The 21,813-nt window shown below is 41.8% G+C and overlaps 1 protein-coding gene across 2 annotated transcripts in view; it reads left to right on the top strand.

Moving 5' to 3' along the window:
• Positions 1-21,813, top strand: part of LOC108101714 (G protein-coupled receptor kinase 1) — a 253,093-nt gene that overhangs the window by 218,609 nt on the left and 12,671 nt on the right. For both annotated transcript variants that reach the window (XM_043208597.1, XM_043208595.1), the window contains one exon: positions 643-849. In XM_043208597.1, the coding sequence (XP_043064532.1) occupies positions 643-849 (207 nt within the window). The remainder of the gene's footprint in view (positions 1-642; positions 850-21,813) is intronic.

Genomic DNA, 21,813 nt, shown 5'->3' with positions numbered 1-21,813 from the left:
TTTTTTGTCGCACAGTGTAATTTTTATTTTCATACATTAAAGTTTAAACGAAATTCAGTATAGTGCTTACTTGCGTTTAATGTCTCTCCGTGTCTCATCCTGTTAAAAAAAAGAAATACCATATGTTAGCTTGAAACCGCATATTCATATTTCAGTGTTCAAAAAATTATTTCGCCCCCTATACATTTTAATCCACCGTGTACTAGTTCAGGTACTAGAACATGGTAAACAAATACTACTTTGAAACTTTTTGATAAATAATAGGAGCCCACATGATTCAAATTATGATGTTGATTATAACACCATAGCCATGGTGTGGAAATAAGGATTAATTCGTGTTTTAAACATGGCTACCTACCTAAAGGCAATCGAAATTTTTTTTCGCATGCGAAGCTATGGGCGCCCTTGCTAATATATGAAATAGTCGACCGATTTTATGAAACTAATTCTTATTTCCGAATACTTTGTTATATCAAAAATCAAATAAAATTGCCATATCGAAATCTTAATGCTTGAACGTAAGAAAACAATTTTTCAAATATACAATATAATGTTGTCCAGTGATTGTATGAAATTTTATTTGTAATTACGTCTATCTAGGATGCTGATCAAGATATTCATTTTTCACTTTTGCTTTTATAGGTGGCAACAGGAAGTTTCGGAAACTGTATTTGAAACAGTCAACTCTGAGACTGACAGAGTTGAACAAAAAAGGAAAGCAAAGCAAAAGCAACATTTTGATACAGATGAAAAAGAATCCGATTGTATACTCCATGGATACATAAAAAAACTTGGAGGATCTTTTGCGTCTTTGTGGCAAACAAAATATGCCAAGTTATATCCAAATAGGTATGTTTTAACTAAATTTTTATATGATCATTTTTTTTAATTTTTAAGATAAGAGATTAAAATCTCGATTCCTCCCATTTAAAAAATTTCTACCACGAGTAACATTCACATCCGTCCGGAACCGTCTATATTCTTAGACTTTGTTATTTTTTTTCTATTATCATTTTTTGCAACTGTAAGGTCTTTTTATCCCACGACCATGATCTTTAGAACATGGATTTTTTTAAATACCCTTGAATCGAGTAGAAATTTCATAAACATTGGGCAAATGTATCATGAAGTTACGATAGGAAATATCGAAAAATCTATTGAGAATTAACGGAAAAATACGGGAAAAAATGGTAAAATCGTTGTTTTTCACCCGAAATGCTAATTTTTGAAATTTAGAGTTTTTTAATGACTGTTGAATTTAAATTTGAATATTTCATTTTCTTTATACGTTTGGTTCTCGAAACCGTTCGATCGCGTGTGATTATTTACTACGTAGCTAAAACTTTAATAATTTGTTTTTTGTTCTTTTGATTTTCTTTTGCGCTTCGTCCGTCAACGCTCTCCCGCTCTTTCTCTTTATTTTTTTTTTTTTGTACAAACAAACCAGAAAGTTCCAGGCGTGCAATTTAGACGCTCTGGCGGTATTTTTGAATGGCTCGCTTACAAATTTCGATTATTTTTTTTCTTGACACAGTGGTCCGTATTAGTTAAAACTTATATTCATTATTAAATGGATTTTATATTCAGGTAATAAAGTCTAAACAGACCAAACTAACTAAGCCAGCAAGGCTTTGTGACAAGATGGTGCACACTAAGTGCGCTGAATTCACAGGGCGGACAAGTGATGACCTTGGTAAAGGCCTTGGTATGCAGTTCTGCTGCGAAGCTTGTCGCGATATTGCGAACGAGATGAAAGGAAAGTGTATTTTTTTTCAGAGCAACACCACTTAAGCTGCCTGAAGATCAGTACCATATTTTTTCAATGTGGCTATCGACACTGGTATAACAGTTAAAGATAATTCTGTAAAGACAGCTAAGCGAATTCATTGTTTTCGCAAGACTAACTTTCTGAGACTTAATATTTGGTACTGACTCGTCCGATCTCTCTTTCTGTAATAATATGGAAGATGCCATTACAATTTTTTATTCCGCAGTCAAACTGTTTGTGTTCTGTTGTATAATCCGTCGACATCCAATCAACCACCTTGGTTTAGCAAAGAGTTGACTCGCCTTACATTTTTTAAGTCCAGACTTTATAAAAAATATAAGGTTTCATGTTTTCAGCCTGTTTTTGGCAAATACAAAAGTGTTCGGGCGAACTTTACCGTGCTTAACTATTATTCAGTCCGTTAAGACTAAGCGCAGATCAATTCTTTCCGCCTTCACTTTCGTTTGCAAATATGACGGCAAATACTGATCAGGCACTAGCCTCAGGGTCTCATTCAAGTGAATCACATTTATACGTCATACCTAAGTCGTCCCACTTTAAACGAAAGCTCCCTTCTTTTGGATATTCATTGTGTTACACCAGTTTACTCTCCAGGTCCTGACGGGATTCCTGGGCGTATCTTTAAAAATAAAGACCTTCTTCACTCCACCCGGCAGTATTTAGGAGCCATTTAGGAGTGGCGAATGCTTTATTATCTTGTCCATAGTAAAGCGGACGAGGGGGTGTGCGGGTCCGGGGAGCCGAAATTTGTTACTATTGTTAGATGAGCGGTAAAGCCTAGAAATTATGGAGATTTGAAAAAAGAGACCGTTTCTTTTTCTCGGGGAGCCTGGGAATCGAACCCAGGTCTTCCGGTTCGGAGACCAGCGCTCTATCTGCCCTGAAGAGGCGTTGTGTCTTAAGTACTGCGCTAATTCAGTGTGTAAACCCCTTCTCAAGCTACCCAATCCCTACAAAGGGAAGGAGTCATTTGTTATTCCCCTTCACAAAAAGGGGAATAAGTCGGATGCAAGCAATTATAGAGTTATTTCTAAATTGTCAGCAATTCCAAAGCTTTTTGAACAAGCAATAACTCCTAGCGCAGGTATACTACAACGAAACTTTTAGAGCTCAAGTCCTTTGTGATAAAGGCTTTAAAAGATTTAAAAATCATTCTCAAACTGATGTAATTTACAAAGACTTCAGTAAAGCATCTGACTCTGTAAATCACTTTCCATCGGCTTCCAGCTGCTCTTTTAAATTGGATCTTTAGTTATCTCAGTGGCCGGACACAAAGAGTCTCCTCTCCTTAAATAGATACCTTTGGTGTACCACAAGGAAGCCAACTGGGACCATTACTTTTTACCCTGTTCATTAATGATCTTCCTTTGGTCATTGTTCCCGAGTACTTATGTACGCGGATGATGTAAAACTGTGTCTGCAATATGATGAATACTCCTGTCATTTAAACCTTCAAGCAGACCTAAGAAATTTTCAAAACTGGTGTCACGATAACTTATTAAATTTAAACAGCACTAAGTGCAAGCTGATGACGTTTTGTCGGGTCAATCCGCATAATGTCACCTATTCGCTAAGTGGGAGAATAACGCTTGTTGACGATCTTGGCGTCCTTTTGGACCCTAAGCTTAAATTTTCACTTCATTTTTCGAACATGGTTAATAAAGCTAGGGGAACGCTTGGATTTATTAAACGATGGTCGAAGGAATTTGAGGATCCTTACGTTACCAAGACTTTATTTATACCGTTGGTCCGACCAATCCTTGAGAAGTAGACCCCTTATGGAGTCCCCAATAAGAAGTTCACGCTGATCAGTCCAAAAAAGCTTTTTAATTTTTGCCCTACGCCGCCTAAATTGGAATGCAAACCTACCCTCCTATCCTAATAGATTGCTTCTTATTAACTTGGCCTCCCTTACTAATCGTAGAACGATGCTTAATACTGTGTTCATTCACAATCTTATACGTGGTGAAATTGACAGTGCTTACTTGTTAAATAGACTAAATTTCTCGGTTCCAAGTAGATTTACTAGAAATTATGTTCTTTTAGTTTTAAATCTTTGTAGATCTAATTATGACGTGCTTGAACCTTTCAGGGTACTTTGTTCGGACTATAATAGACTACACACCTTTTGGAAAAGTTTCAGAAAGATAGCTTTAAAACTGAGAGACTAGTTTGCGCGGAAACGGACAGACGGACAGACGGACAGACGTACAGACGTATTCTGATTCTACTAGTGATGCTGATCAAGAATATATATACTTTATGGGGTCTGAGGTGTCTCCTTCACTGCGTTGCAAACTTCTGACTGAAATTATAATACCCTTTTGCTCGAAAACAAATTTCGACAACTCCGTTGGCTTCTGGGAAGACAATCAAACTTAAACGTATCAAACAAGTTACTAATCTATAAAACAATAATAAGACCAATCTGGACATATGGAATAGAAATATGGGGTGTTGGCTGAAGCCAGTTTTTCGTTTTTTTTATTTTTTGAATTGTTAGAATAAGTATCGTTGAATTTGAAGTTTACTGTAAGTTAGTTTAGGGCGAAGGCGGGAGCGCAATAAAGCTTTTGTTCGCTCTCTGCGAGTTCGCTCCGTCTTCGCCAACCTTCGGTAAGCTAGGCTTAAGTATGATTGTGGAGAATAGAGCATTCGTTGAAATTGAGTTCGATCGAGCGCACGCATTATTTTTCGTTTCGTGGTCGTTTTGCCAATAAATTTATTAATTAGCCACCCAAGTTTCGGTTTTTAATAATTAGAAAAACGCTTCTAATTTTTCATGGCGCCCCCGGGTGGACTAATTAATTAAATAAAAGGCAACAATTTTTTAAAAGTGACAGTGACACAAATAACAAACAATTGCAAGTGATTTTTTTTCTTGTGGTTTTTTCTTGCTATAAAAATTGCACAAAAATATAAAGTTCTTGTGAAGTACATACAAGTTGCCCGCGACGTGTGGTGTTTTTAATTATTAAAAAACAACAGCAAATTCACTCGTGCCGGTCGCGAAATTAAATACCTAATTCGACGTTTCTGCCACCGACGAGGGATGCCCTGCGATTGTTCGAGTTGCAAAAGGAAAGTGGCAGCTGGATTGAAAGATCCAAACGAAGAACCAAAGGTATTTGTGCAAAAAATTGAAAGCTGAGTTTTTGACAAAAAACTAGAAATATTCGTTAATTGTCTAGTGCTGAAAAATTGCACCTCGCTTTCAATTCTTGGCACATATGTACAAAATAGTAGAGCTAGATTGCATGCAAATTAAAATTTAAACAATTTAAATAATGCCAAAAAAGTAGCAAAATATTAAAGCCATTATATATATATATAAATACCTAATATATTTACAAGTGCTAAATTTCTGTATACTATTTGAACCGCCTTTGGATGCAACTTTTGTTTAATTGTGTTAAATTATTGCAATCACTGTCGCCCCCCTTGTTTTTAATTATCGTCAAAACCTCGCAAGTTAATAGTTGGGAAGTTAATCTGAGCCGTTATACACAAATATATAAGCCCTTATATACAAGCAGCTGCAGCGGTAAACTTTTTTCGTTTTCGCTTTCGCTTGGTCGCCGCTAGCAGCGTTGTTGTTGTTGTTGGGTTCTTGTCATTTGGGCGCGCTACAGGTTAACGGACCGTCAAGTGACGCGCTACCCCGCATTCGGTTGGGTATATTGTTTTTCGCCGTCGTTTGCACCCACTATTAATTTTGATACTTCGTGCCTCGATATTCAATTTAAAAATTATTTTCGTTGTTTCTCGCTTTTAAATAATTATTTAATAATAATAATTATTTAATAATTTTTTTTTCGAACAAATTTAATAATTAATAAATTATTATTTTTTTGTGGTTTAGTTCGAAAATTAATCTCATTTAAATTTTTCACACTTGGTCCTTTAATAATTTACTTTAATAAATTTGGTTTTTGATAATTTAATTCAAAAATGAGCCAAGAAAAGCCAAAAAGTAACCTGCTTGAAGACTTGAAAGCCAAGTTACAAAATCGAGTAAAAAGCATTCGCCGATTAAGTGATCGACTCGATTCTGGCGCGATCGCGATTAAAGAAGAAGAATTAAAATGTAGATTAGATACGTTAAACGCTGCAATTAATAAGGCAAATCTATTGCAAGAAGAGATAGAAGATATAGATGATGGCGATGAATTTAGAGATGAGTTGGAGGAGCTATCAATTGTTACCAAGGCAAAATTAATGTCGCTTTTGTCGGCCTTGAAGACAGCAAGCGATCCAAAAATTTCCGGATCAGCTTCTGTAGCCCCAACTCGAGCTCGACTTCCGAATTTGGCCTTGCCAAAGTTCAGCGGCAAATATTCGGAGTTTAAAAATTTCATCAGCCTTTTTGAAACTCTCGTTCATCAAGACGACAGCATTCCAGTTATCGAGAAATTTAACCACCTAATTTCGTGTCTCTCCGGTGAAGCCTTAGGGACTATTAAGGCTTATCAAGTCACCGCGAGCAATTATGAGAAGGCTATGGCCAGCCTTAAAAAAGTCTACGATAACGAATGCTTGATTTTTATGAATAATATCTCAACATTGTTCACTCTTCCAAAAATTACGCACCAATCAGCGTCTTCCTTAAGAAGCCTTATCGATACCGTTTCATCAATTTATGGATCGTTGTTATCGATAGGAGATGATACAAAAATATCCAATGCAATGTTGATTTATCTCGTCTTGAACAGAGTAGACCCAGTGACTAAACAAAAATGGGAAGAACAGCTCGATTATGAAACTTTGCCGCTTTGGTCCGATTGTGAGAAGATGTTGAATCGCCGATATCAGCATTTATCTGCTGAGGAAACATCAAAACCAAAGCAAGATAAATTAATTCCGAGCAAACATAATCGAAGCTCGTTTTCGTGTTCTTCGACCAACTCTAAGTCCGTGCAAAGTTGTAGCTATTGCAATGCTGGAGACCATGTCCTAGCGAACTGCAGTCCGTTTGGTCGGCTGTCAGTAATGCAAAGGTTCGATTTTGTTAAATCTGCGTCTTTGTGCATCAATTGTCTGCGAAAGGGTCATACGGTTTCCAAATGCAAGGGAAGTAAATGTCGAGTTTGTGGTCGCTCGCATCACGTTTTACTACACAGATATACCGTATCCGAGAATAGCTTAGCGTTGCCACCACCCCAATAGAGTCTGTCTCCCTCTAAAAGTCAGGATCAGCCTTCCACGTCACATGTTATGCATGCGACATCGTTGGACAGGGTGATTTTGGCCACGTCGATCGTAAGTGTCCGCACGAAAAGCGGTGAATACATTTTGGCTCGAGCCCTTCTTGACTCTGGGTCTCAAGCCAATTTCGTTACAGAAGACCTTGCTCGCCGCTTACAGATCCGTAAAGAGGAATCGTGTATCAACTTACTTGGTATTGGCGAATCCAATTCTCAAGTTAAGAAAAAGGTACACACAGTGGTGAAGTCGCGAATAAATGGTAGTGAATTTTCGTTCGATTTTTGGATTTTGAAATCGATATCCGGATATCATCCGGACCAGTCTGTGAATATCAGTGACTGGAAAATTCCAAAGAACGTACCATTAGCAGACCCCTATTTCTACAAGCCACAAAGAATAGATATGTTGATAGGAGCAGAATCATTTTTCGAGCTTTTAGCTGTTGGTCAAATTAAGCAAGGTCCTGACTATCCAACTCTTCAAAAGACCCTACTTGGATGGGTTGTTTCAGGCAGATACAAGGCGTCTGCCCCAAGAGATGTTGTGAATAGTTTCAGTTGTAGTGAAGAGCTATTAGTATCGATTGATAGCACACTACAAAAGTTTTGGTCACTGGAAGAAATGCCATCTATAAAGAAAATTCTATCACCTGAGCATAAGTTGTGTGAAGAACACTATAGAAAGACCACTCAGGTTTTGCCATCAGGTCGGTTTGAAGTTAGATTGCCGTTTAAATCTGATCCCACTGGATTGGGCAACTCATTCGAGTTTGCAAAAAGGAGATTTCTGTTGCTCGAAAGAAGGTTGTCGCGAGATCCTGAATTAAAGAAAATGTATCTCGAGTTCATGGAAGAATACCTCGCGTTAGGTCATATGTCTCCTACAGACAATAGAGTTCCTTTGACTCCACATTATGTTATTCCGCATCAGTGTGTCCTTAGGCCCCAGAGTACGTCTACTAAGTTGCGTGTCGCGTTTGACGCCTCTTGCAAAACGTCATCTCAGGTGTCCCTAAATGATATCTTGATGGTAGGCCCAACTATCCAAGATGAGTTATACTCCACACTGCTCCGCTTCCGGCTGCACAGGTTTGCTCTGACAGCCGATGTTAAAAAAATGTATCGTCAAGTAATGGTAAATGAAGCGGATAGGCCATTTCAACTCATAGTGTGGAGAAGAGACCCCTCAGAATCCTTGAGATTATACCAGCTCAACACCGTAACATATGGAACTGGTCCAGCTCCATATCTAGCGATTCGGTGTTTAAAAAGGTTGAGTGAATCTGCCAAACTTTCATTCCCTAGAGCTGCTGAAGTGATTGGATCCGACTTTTACGTCGATGATATGCTAACTGGTGCTGCATGCGTCGAGGAGCTCAGATCTATTAGGTCTGAAGTGTCTCAGGTTCTTCAAACCGCCGGGTTTGAATTGACAAAGTGGTTTTCGAACTCACCTGAGGTCACCGCATCTGAGAGCACAGTTAAATCCATACCGATCTCGGATTCAGAGTCGACGAAGGCGTTAGGCATATCGTGGTTGCCTAACGAAGATTCTTTCAAGTTTGAAATTGACAATTCCGTCATGGGTCTCAGAGCGACAAAGCGGAACATACTATCGGTGACATCGAAGCTGTTCGACCCCCTCGGCTTGCTTAGTCCTATCGTAATCAGAGGAAAAATCCTATTGCAGGAACTCTGGCTGAACAAGTTGGATTGGGATGAGTCGATTCCTGTGCATTTGGAAACTGCGTGGAATAAGTTGAAAAATACATTGTCTCGTTTGGAAGAGATAACAATTCCGCGGTATGTGCACACCGATCCGATGTCACCGGTTCAATTGCATGCCTTTGCCGACGCATCCATGAGAGCTTATGGAGCTTGCGTCTATATTCGTAGCAAAACTGCAGAAGGTATTAAACTGTCATTACTGACGTCAAAATCTAAAGTAGCGCCGCTCAAGACTAAAACGCTCCCAAGGCTTGAGTTATGTGCCGCTCACCTTCTCGCAGATCTCTGTCACAGAATCAAACCCCTATTAAAGGTCCCTATCGAACGGATAGTATATTGGTCAGACTCGGAAGTTACGTTGCATTGGATTCGATCCCATCCGTCTTCTTTGTCGATATTCGTCTCGAATAGGGTAGCGGAGATTCAGGAGTGGTCAGGAGAAGCTACGTGGCGGCATGTCCCAACTAACCAGAACCCAGCAGATATTGTATCAAGAGGTTGTGACATAGAGGAAATTAGCGATTCAATCTGGTTTACTGGACCATCCTTTTTGAAGAATGGAGAAGAGACCTGGCCCAAAAATTCACATTTCGTTCTTGATGAAAAGGTCCTAATTGAAGAATCAAGGAAGACTGTGGTAACGATGGCCGCCACGGTACGGAAGTCGGAACTGGTAGATGTCATCGAGGGATTTTCGTCACACCTCAAGCTGCTTAGAGTGTTCGGTTACATGTTCCGCTTCATAAGGAAATGCAGAGACAAGAGTATAGTTTTTGAAAAAACTCTGTCTCCGAATGAGTACAACGAAGCCTTCTTAAAAATTGTCGAGACCATCCAGAAACACGAGTATCACGAAGTTCTTGAAAAAGTTCGGAAGAACTCCAGAGTTGGCCCAAGTCTTCAACGATTGAACCCATTCATTCATGAAGACTCAGGCACTTGGTGTAAATTTTCGTTGTTGCGAGTTGGGGGGCGATTAGCAAATGCTCCTATAACGTACGATGCCAAGTTTCCCCTGCTGTTGACAAAATGCTCCCAATTTGTGCAGAGCTATGTCCGGCATTTGCATCTAACCAATTTTCATGTCGGGCCACGAGCACTTGTGAGTCTCCTTCGACAGCGTATTTGGATCGTAAACGCTCAGGAGGTCTGCAGTCAAATAGTTCGATCCTGTATTCGCTGCTTTAAATGCAAGCCTCGACTAATGACACAAATTATGGGAAATTTACCCGCAGATCGTCTCCGTGCTCTCCGCCCATTTAGTATCTGTGGCGTTGATTTTTGTGGCCCCGTCTATACGACATTGAAAATTCGTGGAAGGCCTCCTTATAAGTCCTACATAGCGCTTTTTGTTTGTTTTGCGTCCAAAGCGGTTCATCTAGAAATTGTTTCAGATTTAACCACTAACTCCTTTTTATTGGCCTTCCAAAGGTTCGTTGGGCGCCGAGGATGCCCTCGCACAGTCCACTGCGACAACGCGACGAACTTCGTCGGAGCCAGTCGCCACTTCCAGGGCCTTCGGAAGCGCATCGAGGAGGAAGCAGACGCCATACGCGAATTCGCGTCAAGAAGCGGATGCGAGTTTGCATTCACACCGCCTCGGGCTCCGCACATGGGCGGGCTTTGGGAGGCAGGTGTGAAAACTGCAAAGCACCTACTCCTACGAGCGGTGGGCAGCGCGCTCCTAACCGCAGAAGAGCTGGAGACGGTGCTCGTCGGGATCGAGGCGGCGATGAACTCCCGGCCGCTAGGCGCGCTATCCAACGATCCCAGCGACGGAGAAGCGCTAACACCAGGGCACCTGCTGACAGGCGGGCCGCTATTCCCCATCCCAGCACTCCGGACCCCGGACCAGGCGGGTCTCAGTTGCTTGCGGCGATGGCAACTTGTCTCGTCAGCCAGGCAAATGTTCTGGCGGCGATGGTCCCTGGATTATGTGCTGGGCCTGCAAATTCGGGGCAAGTGGCACCAGGAGCAGCCCAACATCCAGGAAGGACAACTGGTCGTCGTCGCCGAGGACAACCTGCCGCCTCAACAATGGCTGATAGGGAGGATCATCGCCACTCACGCAGGAGAGGACGGCATGGTCAGGGTCGTCGAAGTGAGGACCAGCGGAGGAGGGATTTTTAAGCGGGCCATCCATAAATTGGCGCCGCTTCCAATATGTTGAAGCCGGACGGGCCTTCAACGGGGCCGGTGTTGGCTGAAGCCAGTTTTTCGTTTTTTTTATTTTTTGAATTGTTAGAATAAGTATCGTTGAATTTGAAGTTTACTGTAAGTTAGTTTAGGGCGAAGGCGGGAGCGCAATAAAGCTTTTGTTCGCTCTCTGCGAGTTCGCTCCGTCTTCGCCAACCTTCGGTAAGCTAGGCTTAAGTATGATTGTGGAGAATAGAGCATTCGTTGAAATTGAGTTCGATCGAGCGCACGCATTATTTTTCGTTTCGTTGTCGTTTTGCCAATAAATTTATTAATTAGCCACCCAAGTTTCGGTTTTTAATAATTAGAAAAACGCTTCTAATTAATTAATCTAACAGCCAGCAAATCCAACCTCATCATAATACAAAGAGCCCAGTCGAAAATATTAAGAATAATAACTAACTCAGACAGATACACAACAAATGGCGACATCCCCAGAGAGCTAAGCACACAGACGATCCCAGAGATAATTAAACAAAATTGCATAATCCACATCCAAAAATTACTTGCGCACCAGAATCAAAGCCTAAGAGATATTCCGAGAAGAGAAGCACAACCAAGAAGACTAAAAGGAAGAACTCCCACAGCACTAGCGAATCAATAATTTTTTACCAATACAATGGTGTTGGTAATAAGCTAAACCCACAAGCTTGTCTTCCAAAAAAAAAAATTACTTATTATTTTATTGAATAGATCGTAATACATAAAGGGGTTAATAAAAAAAAAAAAAAAAACAGTGACGCTACACACCTGAGCACTATTCAACGCTTGCTAAGTATACTTCCCAGAAACTATCCACCCTAATAAAGTTTTCTGAATTTGGTGGGTGGTGGGAACCTTACTTTATTTGGCCTACGCTTAAAAGTTCGAAAAATATTTCTGCGCCAATTAGCAGGTTCGCCTTTACAGGCTTATAAAACCGAGGGTCTGCCAACTCAATGTTTGCTGGTATACTCCATTGCGCACAGTTCACCTCATTGTCTGGTTGATATGTCGAAATCGTTTTTAAAACCCAAAACTATGAGCATTGATCCTAGAATGTATCGATGTGTGGACCCTGTGTCGTACTACCGATTCACTATTTCATACAGCGGTAACGTTTAAGTATGACTCTTCTCGCTTTAAACGCAAACGTTGTGCTAGATCCTCAGCCATAAAGTTAACTTGAGAACCAGAATCTAAAAGAGCTCTTGCTAACTGAAGCTGCCCGAACCTATCACGTACCTTTACTATCGCAGTAGCAAGAATGACTTGATCATTACTTGCGACATGACTTGAATAAGCATAATTTTGCTGACCGACAGCTACTGCGTTAGTCTGAGAGCGCACTTTTGGCACTGGTCCAGGAACAGTTGTCTGATGCTCTACATCGTAGCGGTGAGGGAGCGTGTAATGTGGTGTTGAGCAAACTCGACACTTTGAATCCTTTCATTTCTTCACTGGATGTCCTTGACGTAGACAATTAATGCACAAACGGTGGTGCTTAACGAAATTAAAACGCTGAATTACCGGGAGAGCAACAAAGGCTTGACAACTGCCTTAACTGTGGTCCGACGCTGAGCAATATTGACATTTTATCTCAGTTCGTCGTTCTGTCTTTGTGCATGAAACAGAAGATCTTGAATATCCCGTATTTGATCCCTGGTTGGTCTTTTACTTGTTCCTTGTGGATTCCTCAGCAACTAAATGCTGATACCGACGATTCAACTGAACCACGCAGTCGGACCATGTTGGCAGAGTATCGTAATCTAACTGTTCTTCAAAGCGATCTTCTTTGGACATTGCTATGTGAATCAACATGGCGTTATTTATATCCTTCTCGCTTCCCAAAGACTGTAATGACGCATACAGTGATGACATTTCATTGGTTAGAGACCTCAAACTGGAAGACGATCTACCCAATGCCTTTTCGTAAATATTCTCCGAAAAAAGCCTTCAAAGTTCCTAGGGCACCATCAGTTAGACAAGAAAGTAAATGATTAAACTTTTCTACATTTGTTAGAGATGTATCATTATGCACCAAACTTTCAAAAAGACTTATGAAGTTTTTTAATTCCGCATGTTTTTCACTATATTTAGGCAGATTTACTTTTGGCAAATTTGATATCGGATGATGGTGATTGTTATCCGCCTGATTGACTTTCTGAGATTCGTTAACTTGCAATGCAGACCGGTATAATGATTTTGTGATAACACACATATCCTCAACCGACGCTCTTAAATCATTACCTTGATTTATTAAATTGATGTCTGATTGGATATCCAATCGTTTTTCACAATAAGTTTCGAGAAGTTCCATTCGGTATTCAATTCGAACTTTATCAAAGGAAATAGTTCTGCCCTCAAATGCCGTTCTCACACGCCTAATATCAGACATAACCCTATTGTGTTTTTGCATTGCTGCGAGAATTTTTTGGCTAGTTTTAGAGGTTCCTTCCTTAACAATTAATTCCTTATCTTTGTCACTCATTTTGAAATAATTAGAATTTATTATTATTATTTTTTTTAAAATTTATTTATTTTTTATATGCCTCACACGAAGGCTAAACTGTAATATTTTTGCCGATGGACAACGTTTTAGCAGAATAAAACTATTTATTTTGGTCACCTAAGGGTTAAGGAATGCAAAATAGTTGTGTTTGTATGTTCGCAGGTATAACCTCTGCAGCCAACGCCAAAGTTCAAACGATAAAATTTTATTCGACAACGTAAAATAGGGTTAAAGATGCCCGCGAATTATTGTGGATCACATAGAGTTAAATATGCAAAATAATTGTATATGTGTGTTCGCAGGTATAACCTCTGCAGCCAACGCCAAAATTCAAACGATAAAATTTTATTCGACAACGTAAAATAGGGTTCCCGCCAGGGGCGGACGCGGGGGGTGTTTGGGGGTCCGGGACCCCCCCAAAATCACAGACTTTTTTAAATTCCCTTACAGCACACGGCCTTTCAACCATATAAACTAAAAATTTTTTTGACCGGAAACGAAAAAATTTTTTAAGCTTTTATAATTTTCTGAGTGCCAAAATTAATACAAGTTGCTGGATTCGACAACGTATACATGCAACAAAAATGTTCGACAATAAATGTTTGGCACTGAATACCTGGTTGTTTGGCATGTTTCACAAACTTTCCTTTTTGAGCCGAGTCCAACGCTGCACCGAATCCGCCAACTAGGTTATTAACACATACTGAGAAAAATGAACGAGTGCCGAGACAACAAAAATGCACTATGAGTTCTATTTTCTGTGGGGCTTTTCCGCGAAATTGCTAAACCGTAGTCCCTGCTCGGGCGCCAATGTGAAATTCGTGAGGTTTTTCACGGAATCGAAAACTATATTTAACGAAAGAAGACGAAAAGACAAGATCGGTATAATGCAATTTATTGCGAGGACGCAGCCATTAACGACGAGAAATTATGATCGACTGACTCACACGAGCAGTGCCAAATTCTTACGAGGTTACAACTCTCAATGCTTATCAGTATAAGAGTAAGAGTAAGAGTAAACTACTTTACAAGCGAGGCCTAGAGTACAAATAACTTCATATGACTTGTGACGGCCCGCCGCCACAATAAAATATTAAATAAAGAAATAAATAAATAAACCAAACCAAACACAATAAAAGCTTTTATTTCAAAATGCGCGGGCAATCGATAACTGTTTACGCAGCCCTGGACAAGATATCGATAACTGTTTTCGCAACCCTGATAAACGATCAATATCGATAACTGTTTACGCAGCCCTGGTCAACCGATATCGATCGACGACATTCGGACTACACACAGCACCAGCCACGTTTCAAAGAGCATTAGATTCAGTTATCGGACCGGAAATGGAACCATTCGCATTCCCATACCTGGACGATATCGTAGTGATAGGAAGAACAAAACAGGAACACAATGGATAAAATAACCACAATGGGAGTCATACGTAGCTGGAGAGAGGAATTCGATGGCACTGGGGACCCGGACGAATTCATCTACAGGATAGAGGAATTAACGGAAGCATACGGACTATAAAAGGACCAAGCAGTAGGAGCATTGGTAATCTTGCTAAAAGATGGAGCCTTGGACTGGTGGCACACCCACCCGAAAGAGATGACATCATGGAAACGTTTCAAAAACGAATTTCTGGAATACTTCAAGCCAGCAGACCACGAGGAGAAAAAATGGAACAAATAACACGCAGGCATCAGGGAAAAAACGAGCCAGCAAAGGAGTTCGCACGAGAACTACGGAAAATTATGAGGTTCACAAAACTCACAGAGGTCAGCAAACTAGAATGGATCTACAGGAACAGTCGCGTAGAATTCAAGCGGTACGCCAAACGTGGAGAATGCAAATCATTAATGGAATACCTCCGACTGGCAGAAGAATTCGAGGCACTCCAAGCTGAAGAACCAGAAGAAAGACAAGAATACATAGCACCACAAAGGACACAATACCAGACAAGAGACTACTGGAGACCGCAACAACCAACCCAGTCACTAAACGGAGGAATAATAGAAACTTTCGACATGAGGAATAGATGCCCAAGATTCAAAATGGTGGGTCACTCAGCACGGGGATGTAACAACCCACCAAGGCTGTTCTGCTGGGTTTGTGGACAGGACGGAAATCGGACAACACACTGCTGCCGCAGACAGGAAAACTCGGGAAACGAGAGAGGCCGATGGGAGCAGAGCGGGTACCCAGGGCCCAGACGACCGACAGGCAACCCGCAACAAAGATAGAATTTAGGAATAGGCGAGTACTTGCACATGTTAGAATAGGCACCAGGAGAGTAGAAGGTACGATAGACACCGGAGCCACGAGAAGTTTTATAGGCAGAGAACTCGCAAACGAAATAGCAACACTCGGAACACGAAAACGAGTAACTGAGGCTACAAGACTAGCAGACGGAACAAACAGAACCGTAACAGAAGCGCTAGAAGTACCGATCCAACTAGGAACCCAATCCAAAACAGTCATATTATTAATCCTCGACGAAGTTATTGGAAACCTGCTCCTGGGAGTCGACTTCTTACAACAATGCAATGCTACCATTCAATGTGGAGATACGGTACGGAACACAAACGATGGGACGATTGGCTACCAGAAATAATGCTAGCCATAAACAACAGCCGATCGGACTCAACGGGGTATAGCCCAGCGTACCTTCTATATGGAAGAGAAATATGACTACCAGGCAGTCTGTTTAACGAAACCACATCAGGATCAGGCATAGTAGAAGAAACAAGAGAGGACCGATGGAAAAGAATGAAAGAGACAGGGGAGCTAGCGCGAGAAAACATGGGAAGGGCTGCATGTGACCAGGTCAGAGCCTACAACTTACGAAAAACCCAAGCTCCCTCGTATGGGAACGACAACACCCATTATCCAAAGCAGCCGCAGGGTTTGCGGCCAAACTAGCGCCAAAATACGAAGGACCATTTAAGGTTATAGGTTTCATATCCGCAGTAATGGCAAACCTAAAACATAATACTACCGGAAAAGGACATAGGGCGTACGTTAGCGAACTTAAACCATATAAAGGGAACGTCGTAGTTAGCAACGTAGTCACAAAAGTAGTTAGTCATGAAAAGAAACAAGAGATCAGAAATAAACGAATCTCCAAAAACTTACAGATGGAGAATAAATTTAAAAATTCAGCGGCAAAATACCGTGCTTCGTTGGAAAAGCTGGAGTCCAACCGCAGACGGGTGGTACTGCTCTCGGCCATTGAAGCAATAGGGCCCGAGATCAGGACCCGAACCCGAGCAGCACCAGTGGCCAGGCAGGCACCTCCACGACAAACGACGACGACAACAGCACAGAACCAGGACCCACGCATCAACAACCATAACAACCAAGGAATTGGACAGCGGAACAAGGAACAAGGACTACGGAAGCAACCCACCATCAACACCAAACAACAAGGAAACGAAAACCCAAACCAGGCACGACCCATCGCAACTCCACGACCGACCCCAGCGACCTCCTCCGGAACAAAGAGATACGAACTTATTGACAAACAAAAACCCCAGATCCCATGGAGAACACCAAGACGACTTTCGGCGATACAACTGGATAACGAGAAACAACAACAAAAGGATGACGACACGGAGAGCGATTGGGACGACGAACCAAAAAGAAAACCCCCGGAGCACGAGGCAAAGGTCGCCGATATGGTGGCATACCTCAAGGCGGCCTGGCGACCCGGAACCCGAGGGACCCACAAGGTTGTCTCCGGCGAGCTCTTCACCCGGATCCGCATAGGGCGAGCGGGTCACATCAGGGTCAACACAACCCAGACCCCGGTTCTCAAAGAGGGGGAGTGTGACGGCCCGCCGCCACAATAAAATAATAAATAAAGAAATAAATAAATAAACCAAACCAAACACAATAAAAGCTTTTATTTCAAAATGCGCGGGGAATCGATAACTGTTTACGCAGCCCTGGACAAGATATCGATAACTGTTTTCGCAACCCTGATAAACGATCAATATCGATAACTGTTTACGCAGCCCTGGTCAATTGATAACGATCGACGACTATCGGTAATCGTGGGATAATCCCACCAGCTATCTGGGCACACTAAGTACCATCTGGGGTCTATATAAGCAGTGCCACGTCCTCATTCCAGTCACTTGTGCTCAGGCGTCTGATCGAGCAGCATCTAAAGGGGTAAGTGTTCTGTTGTCTATTTCTGGTGGTGGTTTTCTGCAGAGTACGGATCTTTATTCGACTCGCGACCTAGGGAGGATCACCTACGCCCGGTCTGGTTAGTAATAATCAACCTTTGGCCTGTTCAAGATCTCTGAGTCCGGTGTGATTTATCAGTCAGCCCAGCTCAGAGAGTTCCTCCTAAAAGTCACGCCCCGGCTTCCGACCCGGGAGCGAAGCGGAGTAGCATTTGACTCCTGCTGCATGACCCCACCTAAGTAGAGCGTTCCCCTGACGGACGAACAGAACACGACGCGACAGCGTAATCCCGAGCCGATCGACAGCACTCCTAGCCGGCTCTTCAGCCCCAGCGACCGATCCAGCCTCCCAGCCGTAGGAACCAAACCGGACCTTCAGGCGACGGAGCACCCGGGTCTATAGCCGTAGAAACCACCCGGCTTTCCAGCCACACGAAGCACCCGGCTCTTCAGCCGTAGAAATTAAGCCGGCTCTTCACCCGCACGGAATACCCGGCTTTTCAGCCGCAACGGACATCGACGCAGTCCCGGCCCTTCCGCAGCGCCGGACATCGACGTCAACCCGGCCCTTCAGCAGCGCCGGACATCAACGTAGCCCCGGCCCTCCAGCAGCGCCGGACGTCAACGTAGCCCGGCCCTTCAGCAGCGCCGGACATCAACGTAGCCCCGCCCCTCCAGCAGCGCCGGACGTCGACATATTCATCGGCCCACCACGGGTGCCAAACACAACACCGGATCAACACATCCCGGCCCTCCAGAGCGCCGAGAAAACCCAAACCAGACGATATCAATACCCCCTTAGATAAGCAAAATATACGACGAAAACACCTTAATACCCGACTATTATCAATATCCCTGTAATATTAGTTAATCCTAAGAGAAAAATATACGAAGACGCCCTCGACACCGCATTACCCCCTCGAGTTATTCTGGGAAAGGAGAAGGTAAACCGATCTTGAAGAGGGGCCAACTAGATAGGAAATTCTGTCTCGAACCCTAGCCATCGGCGAGCTATACCGCCTCCCGGAACAGGGTCGTTACAGACTCCAATGTTATCCCTCATAACATTTTTGTGGAGTTTATGTATACAATCAAATTGATCCAAATCGGATTCATCAAAAGACTTGTTTGCCTTGCGTTTACCAGGCATAATTATGAAGTTTACAAAAAAAAGACCCAACTGTAAATTAATATTGCCAAAATTAAATATATTTCGTGTTTAATGTGCGCAGACAGCTACCAATTGTGCCTGCCAAATCCCGAAATGAACACGTAATTTGAATCAGCAAGATAAATTTTTGTCACAAATTTGCACTCGGTAGCCCACTCTGAATAAGCAAAACCAATACTTGATACAGTAAAGTACAGATGACAACCTCCAAAGGTCCAACTGTACAAGCACAAAGAAGAATGCAAAAACAGTTACAAATACCAAACTGTAAATTATCTTGCCAAAATTTAATATATTTCGTGTTAAATGTGCGCAGACAGCTACCAATTGTACCTGACAAACACAGAAATGAACACGTAATTTGAATCAGCAAGTTAAATTTTGTCACAAATTTGCACTCAGTAGGCAGGCAACGCAGACTGCACGTAAAGTGCAGTAAGTTTTCGTATGTCCGTATTCCTGACAATTCAAACATTACACGGGCCCATTTCGCTTGTGGGTTTACTCAACGGTGATCCTACGGTGCAGCAGATATTAAAGCTTATATGTTGGGTGGACTTCATTGTTCTTTATTTCATAGTTTCCGACTCCAACTCTACCTTGATCATCGACTGCGAAACTTTGCTTTTTTTTAATAAATTCCTAGCTTGTTTGACAGTTTGACATTAAAGACCTTTTCTTTAATTCCAGCTATGTGATTTGATCAGTTATTTTTTTGACCAACTCAGAACAATTTGCCTGACGTAAAAAATTTGGTGGAGGCCTTAGTTGATTGGCCTTAGGTTTTTGAGCGGTATTATCTTCTTTTTGGTCACTCAAAATAGAAAATCGATTTCTTGTTAGCGCATTGTTTGGTACAGTGGCTTCAACTTTCTTCCTGACTTTTGATGCATTTGTTTTTTTAGCTGCTTGTGGGGTTAATTTTCTTTTAATTTGCACTTACCGATCGATTCCTGTTTGAATTAAGATTCGATAACATTTTCAGTATTTTTGGGTAGGGTATCGGCTAACTTGACAGTAAGGGCTGACGCAACAGAAACTGCTGTTGATGTGGTTGTTGTCGTCGTTAGTGTCGATGTCACCGTCTTAAACGTTGGCATTGTGCTGATCGTTGTTGTTATCAGCAGATCGTTTGTAACGTTGTAGGGGTCGGGGGACAGGCATTGGGCGTGGAGTGCCCTGTTTGTGATGCGCCGCTTGGACATAATAAGGCGGGAGAGAGCGAGCGTGCTGTCTCCGTACTCACTTGCAATGTTGCAGTTGTTGTCGGTTCTAACTCTTCCGCTGTTATGGAGAAGTAAGCGTTGTTTCTGATTGACGAGAGCCGACGTTCGTCTTGTTGTTGTTGCCGAGCCTTGCTCATTATCGCTCTTCGTTTTAGAGCTGGTGCTCTTAAACGTTGGCTTTGTTTATGATCAGCTGTATTATTGTTTATTTTAGTAATTTGAACACTACTTGAAGTAAATTCATAGGCAACATGAGTACATGTACCCATGCGTAACCTCAGCGTCTTTTCGGGAAATGAAATTCGGCTATTTACAATGTATTTTTAATTAAACGGCGAAGCGATATAAAAACACTTCTGTTCTTATTGACAGTGGCACACACTTATTTTGAAAAATAATATATTCAGGAAAAAATATGGAATGACACAGGTCTTCGAATAAGCGTACCGAAGCAGAGCGGAAGCGGAAACAGCTATGACGGTAATACATCAGAAAGAGCTTTTGCAAAAGTACTCAACTATCATCCATAACTGGATGATATTATATAGCAATTTTCTGTAACTATTATATAAACTGTGTAAAACTTCGGACTTTTTGTGAGAAAACGTTTTACTTCTATCTGCATAAATACCCGTGATACCCAATATCACCAACAACTCAAAAAGTACTAATCCACGGCTAGCAAATAAATATTTCTACGTTTGTTCCACTAAGATGCTTGGGCGAAAATTCTTTGGAAGCCCGGAACAAAATCTACAAAAAAAGACAGACTTTCACATGCAAGAAAAGATAGTCGAATCAATACCATGACTGATCTTTTCCACAGGGCTCGGACCTATTACTATCTAGTGTCTGCTTAAAGAAAAAAACTTTTTCCCAAAGACGTATTAAGCCTTCTGGAGTTGCTGTCTACCGGCGACAGCATGCCATTTGAAAAAAAATCGGAGTATGGATCTGATTCTGAAGAGGAGCTGAACGAAGGATGCTCTGTAGTACTAGAAAGAAGATGATTATGGTTTATGACATATATGTAAATTAATTAAAATGAGTATCCCTACTGTGTACTGCCGTCGGCAATTAATGTTTCCTCGGGTGATTCCTCGCAGTTGCAGATAATCAAAAGGGAGCGGGTGACAAGGTCCGCCGCTGTGGTTATTGGCCGGCTGGCCAAGTCTTTTCCAATATGAATTATAATAGATAATCCACGGGGTGCGGGGGACAAGGTCCGCCGCCTATGTTGGTAGGCCGGTTGGCCGAAGAATCTTCCAAAATGAGCTATGAAGATTACGGTGGAAGGGTGACTGCCCTTCTTTAACTGATGGCCTAGAGACTCGGGCAGTTTTCCAATAATAAGAATTTAACGACAGTAGTCGGAGTAGAATTGTACGAGCAGTAGCTCTTTATTCATATAAAATCAAATCTGAACTGAATATAAATAGATCTTAAAGCTAACAAAGACTCACAGCGGCCACGCAAAATGTTGAGTTTGCCGTCTGTGCATGAGCATCCGGCCCATTGCTTGATCAGCAATTCAGCCGGAGAGATGTTGTTGGCATAGCTGCGGTCAACGACATTAGTTGGGTTGACTGCAGTTAACTTGTATATATTTTACTAAGTCTTTTCGTAGTATTACCAGATTTATGCATATGAAAGCGTTTTACTTCATTGTGAATTATCGGTAACAAAAGTGATCGATAAATTTTTAGTACAATTTTTTTAAGCATCTTTTGACATCTGGCAACACTGCTAAAACGTTATTTGCGAGTTTTTTTCCAATAGCAATTTTTTTTCTAATATTGAAAATGTCGAGTT

The sequence above is a fragment of the Drosophila ficusphila genome, unplaced genomic scaffold (genome assembly GCF_018152265.1).
Source record: "Drosophila ficusphila isolate 14025-0441.05 unplaced genomic scaffold, ASM1815226v1 contig_580, whole genome shotgun sequence".
Taxonomy (NCBI): Eukaryota; Metazoa; Arthropoda; class Insecta; order Diptera; family Drosophilidae; genus Drosophila; species Drosophila ficusphila.
The sequence above is the reverse complement of the archived record's forward strand: the minus strand, read 5'-3'. Positions and strand labels throughout refer to the sequence as shown.